The sequence below is a fragment of the Dreissena polymorpha genome, chromosome 12, assembly GCF_020536995.1.
Source record: "Dreissena polymorpha isolate Duluth1 chromosome 12, UMN_Dpol_1.0, whole genome shotgun sequence".
Classification (NCBI taxonomy): Eukaryota; Metazoa; Mollusca; class Bivalvia; order Myida; family Dreissenidae; genus Dreissena; species Dreissena polymorpha.
In genome coordinates, this window is record NC_068366.1 from 29,401,890 (window position 1) to 29,424,591 (window position 22,702).

Below are 22,702 nucleotides of genomic sequence, written 5' to 3' on the forward strand. Positions count from 1 at the left end.
AATGTGCAGCTCCATGAGATGCACATGTATGCCAAATATCAAATTGCTATGTTTAATATTGAAAAAGTTATGGCCATTAAAGTTTTCGGACGTACGGACGGACAGACTGACACACTGACTGACTGACTGACTTACGGACAGTTCAAATGCTATTGGCCACCCTACCGGGGGCATAAAAAGCAAGGGCGATATTTTCTCAGCCACATAATTGTTAATAGTTTGATATCACAAAATAAAAGTGAAAGTAGAACTGTCAAAAATGACCACCTGTCAACGTGTTGTTTTTGCTGGAACGAGAGAGCGATTACACTCAATGTGTCACATTTTTACCATAGGCTTTGTCAATGACCTTTATAGTATGGGTAGCTTTGATAGTATTTATTGCTATCATGTAACTGCATGATTGTGTATATGTTTACAATACACAAAGCATAAATAATGATATAAATATACTGATTGAGTTTATAATAATCTGAGAACTATAGCCAGGTCAATTAAGGACTTAAAATACAATTTTTGTCCTGATTTCATGAAGAAATGACCATGCATGTCCTAGATTTTAAAATCAAGGCCCTGGGGCGGTATTCTGAACATTTCTTAGATATTTTACATAGAAATTTCTAACTCTTAGTTTTTTTCACCAAGAAAGTGTTTTTTTTTCTAAGATTTTCGTCTTTGAATTTTTCTAAGACTCTTAGAAAATTCTAAGAGATTATAACGTTTCTTAGACAAAAACTAAGAAAATATTACAGTTATAGTAAAATACTTAGAAAAAACGTGAATTCTTAGCGAATATTTTGTCTAAGAAAGTTTCAGAATACCGCCTCTGGTCTGACACATTGGTAACATTACCGTTAAACTGTTACCAGGCTTCTGAAATTAGTTTTTATTGAACTACGTAAGAAAATCTAAATCAGGCACTGATTTTTCTTGTTTTAAAACAGTCATAGATCAGTTCTGGCCTCTGGGTAATGACCAATTTTTGCTTACTTGTCACACCCTTAAAACTTTCCACACTTCTATAGTGCTGGTAAAGTCAAGTCACATATTTAAATCTAGGCCATGTCAAAATCAAAGTGTCAAAGACAAATGAAAGATGCGTTCATTAATTATTGTCCAGTTGTTTACTACTGCTGTGAGTTTTTATATAATATAACTGATGAACATCATGTGAGAGAAAATTCACATTATCATTGTAAATCAGGTTTAGCAGCCTTTTAGATAACAAAGTTGGCTAGTTTTCAATGTCGCTTCTGGGGATCAAACCCGTAGGGCTTTAAGGATGATTCTGAAAATTTTCGATCCCTCAAGAGCAACCAAACCAAAAATTAGGTCAAATATTGCCGGCTCGGTTTTTTTGAGTCGGTTGATGAAAGATAATGGAGCTTGATTGGTCATTGTCGGCTCTGGTACTACTTACATGTACCCCGGGTACACTTAAGTATACTTACATGTACCCCGGATACTGTTAAGTATACTTACATGTTCCCCAGGTACGGTAAATATACGTAATTGTACTCGGTCCATATTAGACTGTACCCGAGTTGTATTCGCGCCCAAAATCCGATGTCGTAAAACGCGCAACCGATGATCTTAAACAAACTTCTCTTAAAAAAACACTGCATCAACATGCTTTTTGAGTATGTGTTCCGATAATATAGAGGCCATTCTACAGAAAATTGACATAAATGTGTATATATAATTAATACAAAAAAAGTCGACAACGACTGATTTAGGGTTTAATTTCCCGGGTACATTTTAGTATATTTACCGTACCCGGGATACATGTAAGTATACTTAAGAGTACCCGGGGTACATGTACGTAGTACCTGAGCCGACAATGAACAATCGAGTGATAATGGAAGGTGCAACATCTCTCACGCCCCCTAGTATCGCCTTAATCAGTATTCAATTCTCAACAGGAAAGTGCTGGAGTCATTGATCCCGAGGAACAAGAAAAAAAATTGATTAATGTTCGAAATAAATAATTTGATTAATGACAATTCTGTTATTTGAGCCAGGTCACAGGAAAAGCGCAGTCCAATCAGTATCCAATTAAATTATTTGTTATTGTCAGAAAACCGCTTTTAAGCAAACAGCTTTCAAGCGACTGCAGGCTGATCTAGATACAAACTGGCCACAATCGCCTTAATGTCTCTTTTACTGTGACACAGTTCATTTAACTTTAAAATGATAAAAAGTACTAACATAGAAGAAAGAGTACAAACCAGTAAAGAGTTTGAAATCAATGTTGAATTTCAGGACAGCTTGGTGATCTGCAAATTCCCGATGAAATGTTGATATCGGGTATCATAGTCATTCAATAAGTCGCAAAATGCTCGAATACAATTTATAAAGCAAAATGTGACTTAAATTGATAACTAAAAATACCAGTATGCCAGTTTTGCCCTGTCAAGCTGTAACGATCCAGAAAATCCTTCATTCACATCGAGTATATATCCTTCGAATTCCATCTATTGTTGTCATAAGCGGTGAGATTTAGTGAATAAATAATTCATATATCCTAAATGACAGCATCGAAATAGCGAAACAAGCCAATTTATGATGTAAGAAAGTTTTGACACGAGACTCTCATGGGGGCGGCCATTGTTGAATGTTGAACGCGTGAATGTTGAATGGTGAAACACGAACGACAACTCTGCTAGGCGAATGTAGAATTACCGAAATCCCCGCTACAAGTCAATATTTTTCAACATATGTGGGATATTGTTGTTAAGTTTTTGACTGTACCGGTGCTTTATAATATAAAAAAGCTCCAGTTGAATTTTTGACCCTTGAAGGTCTTTACAGCAGGGATTTCGGAACCTGATTGTGCTTGTGATTATGCACTATGAATTCATACTGAGAATCCCAATAATAATGTTTATATTTTAGTTTTTCACGATCAAACTTGGATAAAAACAATGTTTCAGCAGTAATTTCAGTGTATTTTGCAATATTCTATATTAATATCCGCAGTATTTTGAGAAATAATCAATATTAAGGGGATTTCTGGGGATTTCGGTGAATTTCTGGGGATTTCGGAGGATTTAGGTAATTACGGGGATTTCGGTATTTCTACGACCCGAGCATTATCTCAATCGGACTGGCTCGGTCTTTTACATAGGTCGCCATTGTGAAGATTTTTTTTATGGTATCATACCTTAGACGATGCTGAAACATCATCGTCAAAAACCAACGCCATTATGAAACGATAATGATGGATGAGTACTAGCGAATTTTGCATCATACGTTAAGCATTTTTCAAAACGTGTGAATTACTGATTACTCATGACTCAATGTATAGTGCGTTAATACTCCAAAGGAGGTCTGTACTTCATGGGAAGAAGAAGAAATCTACATGGTGGTAAACACCATATTACATCTTGTAAAGATGATACGTAAACCCAATATACAGCTATCCACGTCATGCTATATTGTAAAGTACGAGAGCGTAGACACAAATAAACGATCAACTGGACATTCGTATTTTGTTTCGTGACTGTATACACATTACTAATAATCTGTCTTACGCAGAAAATACAGTAAGGTACATTTGCAACCAATACACACTCGCATCTTTGAAAGGGGAGATGGGCAACAAATTTATTTAGTGTTTAATTGTTGTGTTTTTACACAAATTTTAACATGTTTTACATGTACGCCGACTCATCGTTTGTATGTGCTTGGGCATAATTATGAGTATTGAATTTTCAATATTGATTTTATTTGTGATTTGCCTTAGAAATCAGACTTGTTGTCGAAAATGTCTTTATTGATAATATTAATAGAGTTTCGTTCTACATACATATTTGTCACAATTGGTTACAGTGCAAGAACACTAACTAACAGCAGTCAAGATACATTAGATTACATGTATATTTCAAGTATAATTATGCAGAGATGTAAATTTAATTGAATTTTTTTTTATAATCTCCGGCATGAAATTTTGAGTAAAAAACAACCATTTCCTGGACACTTAATTTGTGGATTTTTTATTTTGAAAAAAGAAAGAAATTGCGTCGGCCATTTTTCGACGTGCTTGTTTTTAAAATAAATGTATCACGAATAACAATGATTTTACAGTATATGTATATATTTGAAACAAGACGCATAGCATATCAATAGCAAATTAAAAGTTCACTTCCAATTAATAATTTTCATTGAAATATTGATTTTTTGTGCCAAATTAAACTTTCGTTAATATTATAAGGAAAAAAGACACTCATATGCAATGAAAATACAAGTAAACATACTACAACTAGTCTCTGAAAGGGAAAATACTTATACATCGATAATCAATTAATACCAACCTTTAACTCGAAATAATCAAAATAAAAGCACCGTACTTTTTTGGTTTATAATATATATATATATATATATATATATATATATATATATTATATTATATTAATATATTATATTATATATAAATATGATCGCATCACAATGTAAGTGCTCAGAGCGTTTTTCAATTATGAAAAAATAAACATAAAACGCAACGTTCAGGTGGCATTTGAAAATTAAGTCAAATATACACGCTAGAAATTGTGTGTGTATAACCGAATACAATTCCATAAAGAGGTGTTGCAAAATCTTTCGAAAATAGTTTAACTAAAAGAAATTTTAAATATATCAAACAAAGTTATACAAACAACAGCGATATTACTAAGAATATTTCACTGTGTGACAGTACAATATACGGATATGGATGACCTACTAGGTAGCACTATAGTAGTAAACTATGTTTTCATTCCGCATTACACTCTGTTTAGCAAAAGATAAGGAAGATAACCAGCACAAGTTAGACAGCGTTATGTCAAGTCATTTTAAAATATCAGCCTGTCGTTAGAAAAGAAATGGACAAACGAACAAACAGGCACATAACAAAAATTGATTCAAGTATTGTATGTAAAAATTCTAAACAATGTAATACTATTTAATTATTTAACACTAAATTTTGAATAATTAATTAACATAATATAATTTATATAACACATCGAACTAGACTTGTTTCGTTTTTACATGCAGTCAAACGGTGGAAAATTGACTATTTAACATAATAATCCGTCTCATTGTTGGTCATTGCGGCAATAATCAACAGTTTTGAGTTTCGATGCGTATGCATTAAGCAACGAGGGCTCCAGGACGAGTTGTTTGATCAGGAGCATCGGAAAGACAAACAGTTGTTTTATAGCTCTAATATACAATTCGTCTTATTAAAAGTTCATTATTTAAAATCTAAACATCGCCTATTTCGTGACGTCAGGATTTCAATACTTGAAAATTACGTCTAATTTATTCACAATCATAAAAGCTTCATCGCTTTGACGTCATATTTGTTGTTTAATACTGTTAAAAAATATTTTAATAAATGCAAATTAGATGCTTAACAAAAAGTTCACAATGTTATCAAGCTATACGTATTCCGGGTTTACATAATGCAAACATCTGCAAACAAGACCCTTTTAAATTGAATAATTAGGCGACCGAGATATCACTATAAACATGAAAAACACACACACAACAAAAACCACGATCACAACAACAAAACAACTACAAATGCAGTGGTGTCTATACCGAACACAAAATCAGGCGGATACCTGTCAATAACATGTGTGATTTATGAACTGTTTCATAGAAGTTTGCCTTGTAGGAAAATAGTAACACTATACGTGTAGTATCTTAAAACAGGTTTATGGGGTTTTGACTTTATAAAATTTAAAGGGTAATCAGTCTTATTTCGACTTTCCTTTTTCCTTTGTAGTCCTTCTTTTTTCGTGTTTATGTACTGTTTTGCTATGCGTAGTCACTTTGTTCGGTTGACCACATTGCAATTTTTGAATGAAGGGAATGGTTTTCTTGAATGCATATGTTTAACACCTTTTCAAGAAACCGACCGCACTGCTTCTGGAATTTTTTTGTCCGAAAAAATAAAAATTCAATGAATTTTTTTTTTGACGGTTTAATTTTGTCATGATTGCCATAATATATTTCGAAGCGTTGCAATATGCGATGCGATCGGAAATTAAGTTGTCGGCAAATTTCTTCAAAATCAAGCTTAAATTTTATGGCCAGAATGTCTAAGGACTTGCGATCAATTCCAAGCTGGCACTGGTAAAAAACAAGTTCTTTTTGCAGAATGCCTATTTCTTTTTTTTCGTTATTCTCCCTGTCCGAGTTTACTGCCGCCATCGCAGCATATTTGGAAGTTTTGTTGATTCTCTGTTTTAGTTGCTTGACTTTTTCATCCACAACTGTATTCGACAGAACAGAAAGTGAAAGGACCAATGCAGCTTGTTTCTCAGATTTAACCTTTTCGACGAGCATCCCGGACAACTTTCCAAATTCGAAGGCATTAACATTGTGGCTGTTTACCATAAAAATATGTGGATTCCCTATTTCTGAATTCTGAAGGTTTTTACGGCAGTCTTCTTTTATTTTGAGAAGCGTGTTTTGAATATCTTCCTCCGTCATACTATTTCTTTTTCCTTGTTTAATATTGGACAGATCGCAATCTACTTTTGTTCTTACAAAAAACAGAGTTGCGGTTGGATATTGTCCCGCAATTGATTTTGCCAGCCAATTATCGTTATCAGTAAATCGCGATGAAGAAACTAGTATGATAAAATCATACTGTTGAAAATTTGCCTTTTTGAGATATGTCGTTTGAGGAAAATTTGGAGTTCCAACCCCAGGCAAATCCCAAAGCTCAAGGTTTCTATTGTTTGGGTGTTGATATCGTGTTGGTTCGATGGTAGTTTCAACGCAGCCTACTTGCGCGGCACCGTTGTCGTCATCTTTTAGATTTCGTAAAGCATTTATCAGGGTTGATTTTCCAGCACCACTCTCTCCAGTTATGGCAATTTTGATTTTGAAATCTTTCCACTCTGTGTTTGTACGCTCCAGCTCCGTCATTAGTGCGAGAAATCCACTTTGCTGGAGAACGCTCACGTACTTCCAAAATTCATCTTGAGTTATCTATATTTTATTAAAAATAATATGAATGTACTGTTCAACGCTAGTTATTTCGTATAGTTATGTCAATTAGGTACACGGATACAGTTAAAACAAAACAAACTTACGATGTCGTCTTCCTGGGAGAACTCACTGTCAACTTTGAAGTCACTTAGGTCGTCTACAATATTGACATAAATCTATTATAATATCGAAGGTAAACATTATTGATGTTTACGACAGCTTTACATTTTCAATGTGGGATTATAATTAGCATTTCTTGTCAAGGGGTTTGAACTCAAATGATTAACCGGTAGGGTTTAAGCGATGTTTTGATGTGCATACTATGAGTATGGTTTGGTTTACACGTGTTAACAAAGCGCTATAAGTTCATTTCGTTGAGTGTTTTATTGTGGAATATGGTGTTACCATGATTATTATATCAACACAGTACTTAGTTATATGTAGATGTTTTTTGTTGAGAAACAAACGCATTGATAAAACGTTACTATATCCATAAATATTTACACAATTCTAGTGTCTTCCAAAACCTTGATCATTTAGCAACATGATGACAATAACAATGACGATAGTCTATTTGTGGTACAAGGACATCCGCTCAAAATAGCTAAATGTTTAGCTAAATAGTTTGATGTGATCATGTTTTGTCACTTTTACATCACAAATATGCATAAACATACACCACCTAAACATTATTTGAAAACATTCAAGCGAACATGTACATGAATCATTTCATGGATTTTTATTGATTAAATTAAAGTGAGACTGCACAATTCTGTCAAATATTTATGAATTTATATAAAATGTGTAAAAAACTTATTATACATATATTTTAATATAAATTAAAATACAAGTTAAGAAGAACATTTGTGGAAAAATGCGAAACAAGCCAGATATTTAATTCTGAAATCGAAAATGTCTGTACAGTCGAATTCGCCAGCACGTATACCATGCATGTACGATGTGAATCTGAATTTAGTTTTATGGATCATTTTAATTTTCTGCAACGATATCTATTCATACGACACATGAACACTAACACCGATCCTTATAAAAAAAGATGAATGGTTCTGTTAGTGTAGGAAAATGTGTACGAAATTTTTTCTTCACAATCGGCTCGGGGCGCAAATGCTGCATTTTATTAAATTCGTCTTCAATGTATAATTTGTCTTGACTATTTTGTGTTATTGTAACATATTTTTATCAATATATTACAAGTAAACACATATTAAAATCGTGCAGTCTCAATTTAAATGTATTCTTACGAACGTTTTCCTATGTTCAATAAATGTGGCTACTGTATATCATATCAACTGGGTTAGACGTCAGACATAATGAAAACAAAAGTGGTTTTGTGATGTTGTTTTTGTAACTTAGCACAGATTAAACACAGACCGCGATTGTCGTTAAACAATGGACGACGCTAATTGAAATGTGTATTGTTTTTAACAATATAAGTGACTTGGTTTTCGCAATGTATGCAAAATCACCCTTCCCTCGCTTTATTTATGTGGCGGAAATCATGTGATCATGACCAGACCGTACACAATTTGATAACATACGCTTCAGTTTGTGTGGTATTGGGAGCATAAAATACGTTTCGGGATTCAATGCGGATTTATAAAGTTTATGATATTGTGACTTCGGCAAAGTTTCTCTTATCTCCAAAGATCTATACTGAATGGAATCAACTGTTTTAAATAGCTTGATACATTTTCTATGAAGCCACAGCCTAGATATTTGATCGATGCATACTGAATATCTTCCATATTTGGTCACATTTAAACGTTCGCAACATGTTTGTTTAGCATACAAACACTTTTTTGTTTTGTTAACTTAAATATTCGTCCATTAGTTGAATTGATAATGGACGTTCCAAATATAAGATTGTAAAGAAGAGTGAGATTCGCAAGGGACTTAAATTTGTCATAGTATGAATATTCGACGTAGTGTCTGCAGAAATTAAGCTTGCAGAAAAAGCGTAGTAACAGTCCAAGACAGCTTGCATGTTAAGTAAGCATTAAATTCTAATGGTTACATTATACTCAATAATCGAGTCATGTATTGCTGTATTCTATAAAAAAGTATTATAGTTTTCTCGAAGGCATGTTTTACACTTTAGACTGTTATTCTGATTTCATCTTTTGAAAATTGCGCTGAAAAAGGTTTCAAAGAAGATTCAAAAACAGAAGATTTTGCTCTGTGTCAAGTTCATTCTTGGTTTGTACATGCGATATCTTTGTATTGCTTGAATGTATTAAGCATAGAATGCTCTTCAAGAAAATGTATGGTTTTGGGGTTTTCTGTGTGTGAAATGTTGCCTTTATTTCCGTTTAAAGATGTCGCCTTTTCATTGTTTTATAGGGAAAATGTCAAGTAAAGTGTGACTTTATCACGGGTCCACTCACAACGATATTGACATCACTTTTAGTGTCCCCCATTATCTTTCTTTTCCGATAGGATAAGCCAAATTCCAATTATAAGAGAAAAATATGATATTCGAAGAGAAGGTATGTTCCCAAGAGGGCCGATTTCGTCAGCTAACATCAGATCGTATATATACTATATATTCAGTTAGATAAAGAGACAATGTCTACAATGACCCTTCATATAGGTCATTGAGTTATTCACGAACGAAAAATGTTGAGCTGAGTTGAGTCATCAATGTGGTTTAAGGAATGGTTGGATGGAAATGGGGATCTCTTTTGTCTGGTATTAAGTCATGGTGATCATGTCGCGAGTTTGCTTTAGCATACAAGTTATAATAACACATGGGAACATATCAACAAATCAAAATTGCTAAAGAATAAAGACGCTTTAAATCGGACATATTCCAATTTGGAACGTTGTTCAACCTGTGTGTGCTTTGTTGTATTTATTATTACGAATCGAATTCAACCGGTCGTTAGGATGTTTTACCGTTTTAAATATATGAGATACAAAAAGAAACATAATAGGCTCACGCTTGTTCTGATCTCTCGTAATTTCCTTTTTCATAATCATTTGAAATTATGTTTGACTTTGTAAAAAAGTAGGACTTCACGCCTACATGTAAATACAACCCTTCTAACGGATGCAACTTTTGACATGAACGCGGGTTGGTAACAGATGTTAACGAATGCAACGAGTCGATAAATTTGTCTACATTTAAGTGGGTTCCCTCTGTTAATTGCTTAATCTTAAATAAAAGAGATCGTGAAAGTAGGCATACGAATACCGGGAACAAAATCAAGTATAGACTGTACTCATTATTTCAAGTGTACGTAATTAGACTTAAAAATACGATGAATATGTTTTTACCAGATGAATCCGATGTTTCCCCTTCATCAATAATCTCTACATAGTTGCTTGGGATATAGCCTCGTTTGTCGTTCAATGTCGCCTCCGACCATTCGCTATTAATCTGGAACAGAATATATGCATATAGTATTCATCGAAAAGAGTGTTTAAATATGCATGAATATGTTAAAGAAGTGTAATTATTTCTTGTACCCCATGGTAGTGTCCAGTATACTTGCCAAATTTAGTTACCTTCCGGAACGGGGTATGTACGTGCATGAAATTTAAGAAAAGGAAATTTAACTTATCATCGAATCAATATCACACCTTGTCTGAATTAAAGTTAAGCCAAGTTTGGAAATGGGTCGCGTTGTGTCAAAGTCTAACTAGAAGAAACAGCTTATGAACACTTTATTAGTCACATTTTAACCGAAAATCATTTAAATGTTTATGAAATTCCATCGGAATATATGTCTGAATAATTGTTCCGCTGATAATAAAACTAAGTAAATTAGGGTTAGACATAAAGTGCATATTTACAGTTGAATATGCTCGTAAATAATGTTGAATCATTCCTTACATCAAATAATCATGAAACTTGCTCATATGGTTTTGTTACTATAATATATCGACTGAGTTTGAAATTTATCCATGTCTGCTTTAGCAACATAGCGTTTATTTTGCAGGTTAGTCTTACTTATATTAAACTTAATCAGATAATTTGTTTTAATGATACCTTTGTAGAGTTTAAAAATGGTTCTGTTTTGATGAAAACACGGCTGTCTGGGCGTGGGACATAATATGACGAAAATTATTCTACCATATTGTCTTTGTAAATACCTAACAAAAAACCAGCAGCTATCATTTTCAAGTAAGTCAGAATATTAATTCCAAAAATGTCTCAGTCAAGATAACATACGTATAACAAAGAATACAATACAAGGTCTGAGCAACATATCTTGCACACACATTTAAAACACTCCAAAGAAAATGAAACTTCCCTTATTCCTCTGGTATTTTTACGATAACTAGCGCTATTTAAAGTCTAGTTGGAACGGAGGTCCACGGTGCATGATTGAAACTTTTTTTTTAAATATGCTGATGATGTTCTACATTGTCTTGGGTAAAAGGAAAATTGTGTTCCCAAGAAAAATGTCATGCCCACGGGGTCTAAATCCAAGATGGCCACCAAGATGGCCGACCAAAAACATAGGAAATGCCGTTTTTTCGCAAATGACACAAACAACATATATTTTCCATGATTTTGGTAAGCTTTTTAATTTTAGCCATTGAGAACATATTATTCTTATTAAACAAATAAGTTTTTGGTGAAAAATTAAACATTGTATGAAAAAAGTGACTATATCAATGAAAAAATGTAAAAAACATGTGTTTTTGTCGTTATAACATGTTTCAATTTGTATCTGAAAAACAGTTTAGATACAATTATTACCCTAACTACATTTATACACACATATGGGACTAAGACATATACATGTATAATATTTCTTGTGAATTTTATTATATAAATGTGATTTGTAAGACAAGAAAAGTGGGTTGGGTAAATGACAAATATAAAAAAAAATGCCTAATATGCATATTGATATATGTTGAGATATACAAGGCTTGTTAACTTGTTATGCTTATGTATTTTGCTCGTTTTGATACTTTTTAGTGTATGCACATTGTTATGCCCCCGGTAGGGTGGCATATAGCAGTTCAGCTGTCCCTCAGTCCGTCTGTCTGTCAGTCCGTCCGAAAACTTAAACATTGGCCATAACTTTTGCAATATTGAAGATAGCGACTTGATATTTGGAATGCATGTGTATCTCATGGAGCTGCACCTTTTGAGTGATGAAAGGTCAATGTCATTCTTCAAGGTTAAAGGTAAAATAACCCCAAGGAAAGTAATAAGCTTTAAAGGAAGATAATTTCTATTTATCATTTGGCAGGTACAGATCATTTTCACAAGGGAAGGAATATTTTTTAAGGGATATAATAATTAAAAAAAAACGGCGCACTAGGGGGCATTGTGTTTCAAACAAACACATTTCTTGTTTACAAACATAAATTTAATGTTCTCTTTATTATAATTGTAAATTAAAGATAAAAATCATCTATCAAAAATGAGTATAAAATATCTCACAATGAGCTCTAGTATAAGTATCAGGTGTTCATGCTGCATGATTCTAAGATTTTATTTGAAAATGCTGATGATAATCTACATTTTGTGGGGTAAAATATTATTTTTGTTCCCACGAAACTTATTGATCACATGGTTTCTAAAGCCAAGATGACCTCCTAGATGGCTGCCCATAAACCTATAAAATACTGTGTTTTCACGAATTGCGCAAACAACATCTAATTTCGACCGTTTTGGTTAGCTTTTTAATTTAAGGAATGTATGACATATAATTAAAAACTAATACAACAATAAACTGTTTTTGATGAAATACATGAATATTTTATATGAAAACATGATTAAATACACGTTAAATTGGTAAACCAAATGGTTGTTTTTGCGTAGGACATTTTCAAGTATTACCTGAAAAGCATTTTGGATGAAATTAACATGTCAACTGCATATTTAAACCATAAAGAGACTAAGGAATAAAATTATATATTATTTTATGTAAATATAATCCATTATTATTATATATGAAAATAAACTTGGATGAGGCAAATGACAATCTCAAGAAAAAATGCCGAATGTGCATGTAGATATATTTTAAGATAATATATCGTTTTTTAACGTGCTATGTTCACGGATATATGGGTTTATTTTCGTACTGATTAGTACGTGTACATTGCATGTAATTAGAAGCTAATTCCACTAACGCATAAATGTATTGTTAATAAAAATAGAAAAACAAGATCATATAATTGTATGCACATAGCTTACGCATTGAAATTCCTCAAAATGAAAAACACTGATGTAATATGTCATTTACATTATCCAATAAAACACAAAGTTTCGAAACAAAGATTGTTATTTTTACACACACAAAAAACTGCTTAAGATGTGTTTTTATTTTTATTTTTTGGGAGGGGATGGGGGTAAAGTGTCACTGCTGTTTACTAAAACTGAAACACTGCATAATACACAATGGCGAGACAAACTCCGAGTCTTTACTAAATTATGAAGTTTCTATATTGTTCTTGTAACGTATACGTTCCCTTTTATGTGATTATTGGAAACATATTGCATTCAATCAAGTAAGTAGATTAAATCTCATTAAGTTGAGCAACCAATCCAGTTGTGCCTGTGTGTTTTTTGAAGTTTATGAAGTCTTTCTGCGCATGAGGCTGAATAATGTGTTGACCCGAAGTTGGTTCCATAACTTCTACTAAATGAACTCACTAGACTGTTCTTTAAAAATCAAAAAGGAAACTAATGATAAATTGTAAACAGCCGTCAAGAACTAGATTTGTATGTAAAGTTATTGTGTATCTCTGATCTAGAATAAACACAAGTTGTACATTCAAATCCGAACGAGCATAATAATAATAATCAGCAAGCGGTTAACACTGTTTCTTTTAATGACGAACAACACTTAGCGAGAACATTTTTAAAATTTAATTAAAGTTGTGAGACATAAACATTGATGTTTGCTTTCATTAATCAGTCAGACCTTAAATGTGTATGGTATGCGTCGTGAGTGAAAAGCGGTCATCGTGCCAGAATGTTAAAAACATGCTTTTTGCGTCATACGTGCACGGTTCATCGACCGCATGTAAACGTTCTCTTGTAACACAGATGCGCATCTACCACAGGGTCGATTATCGGTCTAAATGGTCGGTCAAAGGCTTCAATCATAATTAAAAAAGAAATACATGGATATTTTGAAATATTTCTTTAATTTCTGTCTGCAAGATCTATTTTGCAGGGAATGGAAGTGTTGAAAATGCTGCAACCTCTTGAAAGTGATTATGTTTAATAAGTTTTTTTTTAAAGATCATGTCTAAAATTTAAAATTAGGCAATTGAATGCAATTCTACGAATATTTCTGTATACATTAATGTACAAAACCATACAATCACCTTCAATATGGAAATGTGAGCAGTTTTTCTAAGTTATGACCTGGTGTAGTTTTGAAACAAAGAATCGCAACCCAGTTGAAAACATGCGGACCTTTATACGTTATGATGAACATCGAAGCAGGGTATCACTTTTTTGCCTATGTGAAGAAAAAAATCCAGCCAATTATATCTGAGTAATGACATCAAGCAGTTGCTTTCAAGACATTCAAATCGAAGAATCAACTTAGACATTGGTTTATTACCGACCTACAAGATATGTTTGCATTTTTCAAAAGAGCGGGAGCCTATTCCAAAGAGGTGACGCTAAGAACAGAAAACTAAAATAAGTTATTCCATAATTATACAGAACATGCATACTTTCCATTAGAATAAGCGAGTTTTAATAAACAATGCCCCCTCACAGTCAGACCAAGTCAGCATCCTGAATAAAAAAGACTGTTCAATATACAATCAATAACTGAATCCCGAATATTTTGAAAATACGTTATGCATTTGTTCTTTAGTAAGACTGTTTATGACAAAAACATGCTACTTATCTCCGACACAAATATTTTCATACCTTATTCAAACGGTCATTTTACGAAACGGCACGATTAAGCAAATCATAATTGAGTAATAAGTTAGTACAAAACAACATTGCACAAATATTTTTATCATTGAGTGCAAACGTCATTCTTTCAATTAAGACCAATATTAAAGCACATTTACCATATATTTCGTGTATTTTTTAGTGTGGGGAGGATTAGGAGCAGATTTGCCCTATAATTACCTTTAAATTCATGCACAAACCTTGTGATAACAATATAGTATATTGTTAAAAAGTTGTTGATGATAATGAAAGGTAACACAAAGCTTACAATATACTCGGCCAATGAAGTACGTGTTTTCTGGATCATCTTGTACACCGGCACAGATGTGACATGAGCATATTTTTTGTATTATTTACGTTTTAAGAACGCCTCAATATATCGTTATTAATGCTTTTTAACTTGTGAGATCATGATTTCTTGCTCAAGAAAATGAGTTAGTAAGTTGCGGGAACAACAGAGCTAACTCTTGGTAACAGCATTACAATTTGTGAAAAAGAAATAAATGGTTCCATTAAGGTATTAATGTTAGACAGCTAGACAATCAGAACACTAGTAATTTGTTTAACGTTTTTATAAAACGACTTGTACAAGGAAAACTGTAATGACTCTGTTACTGTATGATATGAAGAGGATAGGCTCGTGTATTTAAAATGCTTTTCAAACTGCGTGTATGGTGATTGGTCGTTACCACGAGTATGTTATCTCAATCATTAGTGTAAGATATATCATTCTAAACGACTTATTAATTTGTTCCCGTGAGTCAGCTATGTCGTCACCACCACATAGGTGCTCCTTCCCGAGACTTGATAAGTCGTTCCCACAAGTTTGCCTCCTTTCTCGCATTATTATTGAAGCTCATTTCTCACATAATTTCATGTATTGAAGCATTTGAAGAAATATACTGATAATCGGATAGGCAATGATTTGTAAAATAGTGTTAATTATCTCGAAGAAATAAGCTTTACAAAATGTGAATACTGACATTTAACCACTCGAGAGTACTAGTATTTGTTATATAAGAATTTGCTTAATATATTCCATATTAAAATAAAGCGACATGGTTTTATCGACGGTATTTGAAAATGAGTGTCTTGTTTATGCACACAATTTAATAAACACCCGTTCGAACGAAGACGCCAGGCAGTGTGTTATGTTGTCTTTTCTTTCTTATTATAAAGAAAAAAGTTATTATTATTCTAGGCATTGTTGGCAAAACACGTTGTTCGGAATACCTGTATGCCAAAATCGACTCAAACATAACAAGTAGAATAAGAAGAATGATTTTAAACATGCAAATGTACCACAGGTAAATTGGACATGTGTGCCTCCTCCGGTTTTAAGCGCCATATCCGTAATACGGGCTAGTTTTTTGGAACAAAAATGCAAACATATATAGTGGATCGAACAAAAACCACATTTTTGTTGATTTTACAAATTGTATATGCTGATGTAATAGGTAGGTTGCAATTTCATATTTCTGTGCACTTAAAAGATAAATGAATCTTCGCTGGGGTTAAAATCACTACCTCGTGCATAAATTTTTTAATTTAAAGCATTACAGTTATTTTTGATTCAACGGATTGGGACACTAAAATTGTATAAGCATTCTTTCAGCATCACTATGTATTTACTTCTAAAAGGAAATTTGAATTAGTAAATGCACACCATTGTTGTGTGTGATCAGCTGGACAGGCTACGGTTGTTCAAAACTTTAAGATAAACGTCTGTTAAGATAAACTTCAGTCCCAACACATAATTCTTTTTAAAGCAATGCTTTTTTCAAATATTTTCAAATAATTCCAGAAAACAAATTTGCTACAAATTAAAATATATATTGAAAGGTCACATTAATACTTTTATGGAACAATCAATGGCAGTTAATTTGCTTTTTGAGCAACTAGTCAATGCATAGGGAGCAGAGAAATGCGAGATATGGCGACACAAACTTCAAGGGAATGGTACTGGTTAATTTTGGGGAAAGCAATATATTTGTTTTTAATTTATTGTTGTTTACAGTTAATTATTAGTTTCCTATTTGTTTTTTAAAGAACAGTCTAGTGAGTTAATATAGTAGAAGTTATGGAACCAACTCTGGGTCCACACAGTATTCAGCATCAGGCGGGCGCGGAAGGACTTCATAAACTTCAAAAACACACAGGCACAACTGGATTGGTTGCTCAACTTAATTAGATTTTATCAACTTACTTGATCGAATGCAATATGTTTCCAATAATCACATAGAAAGGAAAGTATACGTAACAAGAACAATATAAAAACTTCATAATTTAATACAGATTTAGAGTTTGTCTCGCCATTGTGTATTATGCAGTGTTTTAGTTTTAGTAAACAGCATTGACACTTTACCTCATCCCCTCCCAAAAAATAAAAAGAAATACACATCTTAAGCAGATTTTTTGTGTGTAAAAATAACAATCTTTGTTTCGAAACAATGTGTTTTATTGGATAGTTTAAATGACATCTTACAACAGCGTTTTTCATTTGAGGGATTTTAATGCGTAAGCTATGTGCATACACTTATATTATCATGTTTTCCTATTTTTATAACAATATTGTTATGAGTTAGTGGAATTAGCTTCTAATAACATGCAATGTACATGCACTAATCAGCACGAAAATAAACCCATATATCCGTGAACATAACACGTTTAAAAATGATCTGTTGTCTTAAAATATATCTACATGCACATTAGGCATTTCTTCTTCAGATTGTTATTTGCCTCATCCATGTTTATGTTCTTGTATATAATAATAATGGATTATATTCACATAAAATAATATATCATTTTATCTCTGTCTCTTAATGGTTTATATATGCAGTTGACATGTTAATTTCATCCAAAAAGCTGTTCAGGTAATACTTGAAAATGTCCTACGCAAAAACAACCATTTTGTGTACCAATTTAACGTGTATTTAATCATGTTTTCATATAAAATATTCACGTAATATATTTCATAAAAAAACAATTAATTGTTGTAGTTTTTTAATAATATGTTGTACATTCCTTAAATTAAAAAGCTAACCAAAACGGTCGAAATTAGATGTTGTTTGCGTATTTTGTGCAAACACAGTATTTTATAGGTTTATGGGCAGCCATCTTGGAAGCCATCTTGGCTTTAGAAACCATGTGATCAATAAGTTTCGTGGGTACAAAAATAATGTTTTACCCCAAAAAATATAGATTATCATCAGAATTTTCAAATAAAATCTTAGAATCATGCAGCGTGAACCCCTGATACAACTAGAGCTCATTGTGGGAGTTTTTATACCCATTGATGATAAATGATTTTTATCTTTACTTTTACAAGTATAATAAAGAAAACATGAAATGTATGTTTACAAACAAGAAATGTGTTTGTCAGAAACACAATGCCCCCCCTACTGTGCCGCTTTTGTTTAATTATTATTCTATCCCTTTAAAAATATTACTTCCCTTGTGAAAATGATCTGTACCTGCCAAATGATAAATATAAATTATCTCCCTTTAAAGCTTGTTACTTTCTTTGGTGTTTTTTCCTTTAACCTTGAAGGATGACCTTGACCTTCCACCACTCAAAATGTGCAGCTTCATGAGATAAACATGCATTCCAAATATCAAGTTGCTATCTTCAATATTGCAAAAGTTATGGCCAATGTTAAAGTTTTCGGACGGATGGACTGACAGACAGACGGACGAACTTACGGATAGTTCAAATGCTATATGACACCCTACCGGGGGCATAACAATGTGCATACACTAAAAAGTATCAAAACGATCAAAATACATAAACATAACAAGTTAACAAGCCTTGTATATCTCAACATATATCAATATGCACATTAGGCATTTTTTCCTTATATTTTTCATTAACCCCACCCACTTTTATTGTCTAACAAATCACATTGATATCATAAAATTCACAAGAATTATTATATATTTATATGCCTTAGTCCCATAGGTGTGTATAAATGTGGTTAGGATAATAATTGTATCTAAACTGTTTTTCAGATACAAATTGAAAAAAGTTAAAACAACAAAAAACATTTTTTCATTGATATTGTCATTTTTTTCATACAATGTTAAATTGTTCAACAAAAAATATATTTATTAATAAGAATACTATGTTCTAAATGGCTTAAATTAAAAAGCTTATAAAATCACGGAACATATATGTTGTATGTGTCATTTGCGAAAAAACGGCATTTCCTATGTTTTTGGTCGGCCATCTTAGCGGCCATCTTGGATTTAGACCCCGTGGGCATGAAATTTTTCTTGGGAACAAAACATTTCTTTTACCCAAGACAATGTAAAACATCATCAGCATATTTAAAAAAAGGTTCCAATCATGCACCGTGGACCTCCGTTCCTACTAGACTATTAGGGCATTGATCGGCGAAACTAAACGTTGTTAAACAATTTTTACCGTGGTATTGTATATATATCTTTCATATAATCAATATGTTAACAGCAGTTAACATGTTTATTCGTTTGTTTGAAACCAAAGTTTCTTGAACAACAGTGAATATTTTAACACATGTGTGCACGCTAATTAGAAACATTTTATTGAATAATTTAATTATTACAGACATTTAAGCAAAATATAACAAGATTGATTAATCATACATTATAATTAAAGAAACTATGCTGTGCTGGCTATATCGATCGTATGTAACTGTATAATATTGCGCTGCTTACCTCCCTTTTTATATTTAGTGTATGTTCACCTACGCATGTTCGAGGCGTTTGCCGCCATTGCTATTTCGGCAATTTCTTAGACATTTATACCCGCATGGTGTAAGTTTTCCACATGTTTTAAATGCTATATATAGCTTGTATTTTGTTAAGGCAGTAATTATTTTGAGATATATTCGTTCATTCAGGTTGTTTCAGTAAATGTTGTTCGTACTCAAATTACGTCGTACCTAACCTTCCGACCCATTTGAGGCTATATGTCCTATTTGTTAGGGTAACTTCCAAAGCTTTTCTGTAATAAATATAACTTTGTTTTCAACTTCGGTATAGGCTATATGTTTCACTATTTTTCAGTCAATTTAAGTATTTTTTTTATTACAATACATCATTTTCACTGAACTTTACTGCACAACTGAACGTCTTTTATTTTGTTTTGCAGACCATACATCGAGTTAAATCTGAGAATAAATACTGATACCACCACATACAGTTTTCTTTTTCGACTCGACCTGGTTCGCTATCTGTTTCCAGAACAGAATATATGCAAATATCATGGATGAATGTAAATGCATATATGTAGACATAACACAAATAGTGAATATGTTTCTTTAACTACAATCCTCTTGCATGTTTATGATCTTTGTCAATTTATATTATAAGCAACAGCATATATATAGTGCAGTGAAATCAAGCCATTAAATGTAGAAAATTGTTCACACTTACAGTAAATTTGTCATTCTAGAATGAAGAATCTATCTACAAATTTATAACATATAAACAATCTCCGTTGTGGATAATTAACACGGTTAAAAGAAATTAGCCAAATAATATATTACCAACCAAATATATTAAATAAAAAGCAACATATAAAAGTTGACTAGAATTCTCAGTTTTAGCGTTGCATACATATGTTCAAGTAATGATTATAGAGCAATTTGCATAAAACGTTCTGACCTTATTTTATGAAAAGCTAGCAGAATTTGCCAAGGGTGTGATTTCTTAAACATAAACGGGTTTGCTGTATGTGTAAATATTGTTCAAGGCAGTGAAAATTGTTCAGACCATGGTGTTGAGTATACAGTTTGAAAGTTACATCCTTTGTATATATGAATTCTGCATATAGTGTTACATATTTAAAGACCACTTTGATATTACCTGCTGTACATCGTCAACTATGTCATCAACTTGAAGCTTAAGTTGCTCATCTGATGTCGGTTCATATGAATACAATACCCTTGCGTGTTTCTTCTTTACGCTTGCATCTACAAACAGATTGATTGAATGGTGCTTTCACATATAACTTATTAAAACTTAAAAAGATACTTAAGAATATTGGAGATTTTCTTAACATAGATGCTTTTGATATTCTATCTACAATAAATTCTCGCTAGAGACAAAGTTTACGATGTCAGCTGTATGTTTGAAACGTAATTAAATTCTTTGAGAAGAGTTCAATATATACATAAAGACAGGTTGCATTAAAAGCATTTCATGAGCCGTTTAGAAAATGAATAATCTTTGCTGACCCCTGCGACCTTAACAATTGATTTGGTTGCGGCAACATTGTAAGGCTTCTGTTACAGGGACAGACAATTGTGCGACTAGTCCAGAACTCGAACCAGGGACATCACGCTTTAAGGGTGACCTCTCTCCAGACTGAGCTATCCGGGACGCCGCATAACCTCTCACCTAACGTGACCAAGTTTAGGCCGTGACATATCTCTCCTCTCACTAAAGAAACAACTATATAAATGTACATGCGTTTAGATTAAAACAGTATGTTACAAGACCCTGCGACCTGCACCTGTAATTGTTTTACCAAAGAAAATGATTGGCTGCGTTCATAATATGTTATTATCATGCCAATGTGCACGGATATATGTCAAAAGGTACCTACAGATACCGAAAGGTCTACGGGTAGACAGACCGTCCTACAAACCGAACCATCCGCCAAAAGACCAAACGTCAAGTGCAATACATTAGACTCCCGTTTTTTGAAGACGGGCATAACCCAATGCAATCAAAGAATGCCTCAGTTGAAAAAGGGGCAACGTTTTATAATTGTATTATTTTATAATTTAATTTAGGATGATTAAAATACAATAATATTATGCAAGACGTCGTGTCAAATGTCACAATGCTTGCAAATTTGATTGATGTACGTTGAAAAGTTGGAAAGATTACCTGCGGAAAAAAGTGTCAATTAACAGAAAGACTGTCAGAAAGACGTTCATGATCAGGACAGTATGAACCACGACATCGTTTTTGTTAGCATTGTGTCATGGTTATGAAAGAATGTATATCTGTGAGAGCCATACGCGATCTAATACTCAGGGAAATGGGTTATATCAATGCGGTATTACTTGGAATAGCTATTGTACTGATTTATTTTTGTTAAATAAGCAACTGTGACCTTCGTCTTTGACCGTTTGACCACAAATCAATATCAATTTCTTTGTTTCTTTTCATAAAACCATCGTTTTTTTTTAATGTTGTAGGTCAAAACATTCACTAGATATTGTGCTCAAAATAATGATTCACCCACCAACCGACCTAACGATCGACTTACCGACGGACAGGTGACAATCAGTATTCAATCGCTTCGAGGAATGGATGCATATTTTTCAGAATCACAACTTCAAAATCTGAGGGCATTGTACCAATTGACTTATACAGTAATTCAAGAAGAAAGTGTTGCAGTATTATATAAGGAATATTATACATCTAAACCGAAGTTCTTTCGCGAAAAATCAATACAGCTGGCTATTAAAATAAAGAATTCGTTTAATCGCCATGACATTCTTCATGCATTGGCATTTGAGAAAAACAACATGCTGGCTAAATGCATCAAAAGATACATCAACTTCAAAATAAAACGCAATATATAGATGAATAAAGAAAAAATGCTCATTTCCTTTATATAAGAACTAGATATTGATTTTATATTGTACGAATTAAAAACATTATACTCTATCAATTATAACAATATATATTTTAATTTGAATCAATACTACAACTTGATACAGTAGTCTACCAGCGATATGTCGAATTTGTTTAACTCTGTATCAAGTAGCTTGTAGTAAAGCACCAAAGTTTCTAACCTTTTGGATAAGCAGACCTAAA

The 22,702-nt window shown here is 32.8% G+C and overlaps 1 protein-coding gene across 2 annotated transcripts in view; it reads right to left on the bottom strand.

Annotated features, from left to right (window-relative positions):
- Positions 1-4,459: 4,459 nt before the first annotated feature.
- LOC127854179 (T-cell-specific guanine nucleotide triphosphate-binding protein 2-like) overlaps positions 4,460-22,702 on the bottom strand; it is a 31,738-nt gene continuing 13,495 nt past the window's right edge. For both annotated transcript variants that reach the window (XM_052389177.1, XM_052389175.1), the window contains 4 exons: positions 20,735-20,841; positions 10,279-10,381; positions 7,086-7,138; positions 4,460-6,981 (listed from right to left, as the gene is read on the bottom strand). In XM_052389177.1, the coding sequence (XP_052245137.1) occupies positions 5,800-6,981; positions 7,086-7,138; positions 10,279-10,381; positions 20,735-20,841 (1,445 nt within the window). In that variant the 3' untranslated portion in view covers positions 4,460-5,799. The remainder of the gene's footprint in view (positions 6,982-7,085; positions 7,139-10,278; positions 10,382-20,734; positions 20,842-22,702) is intronic.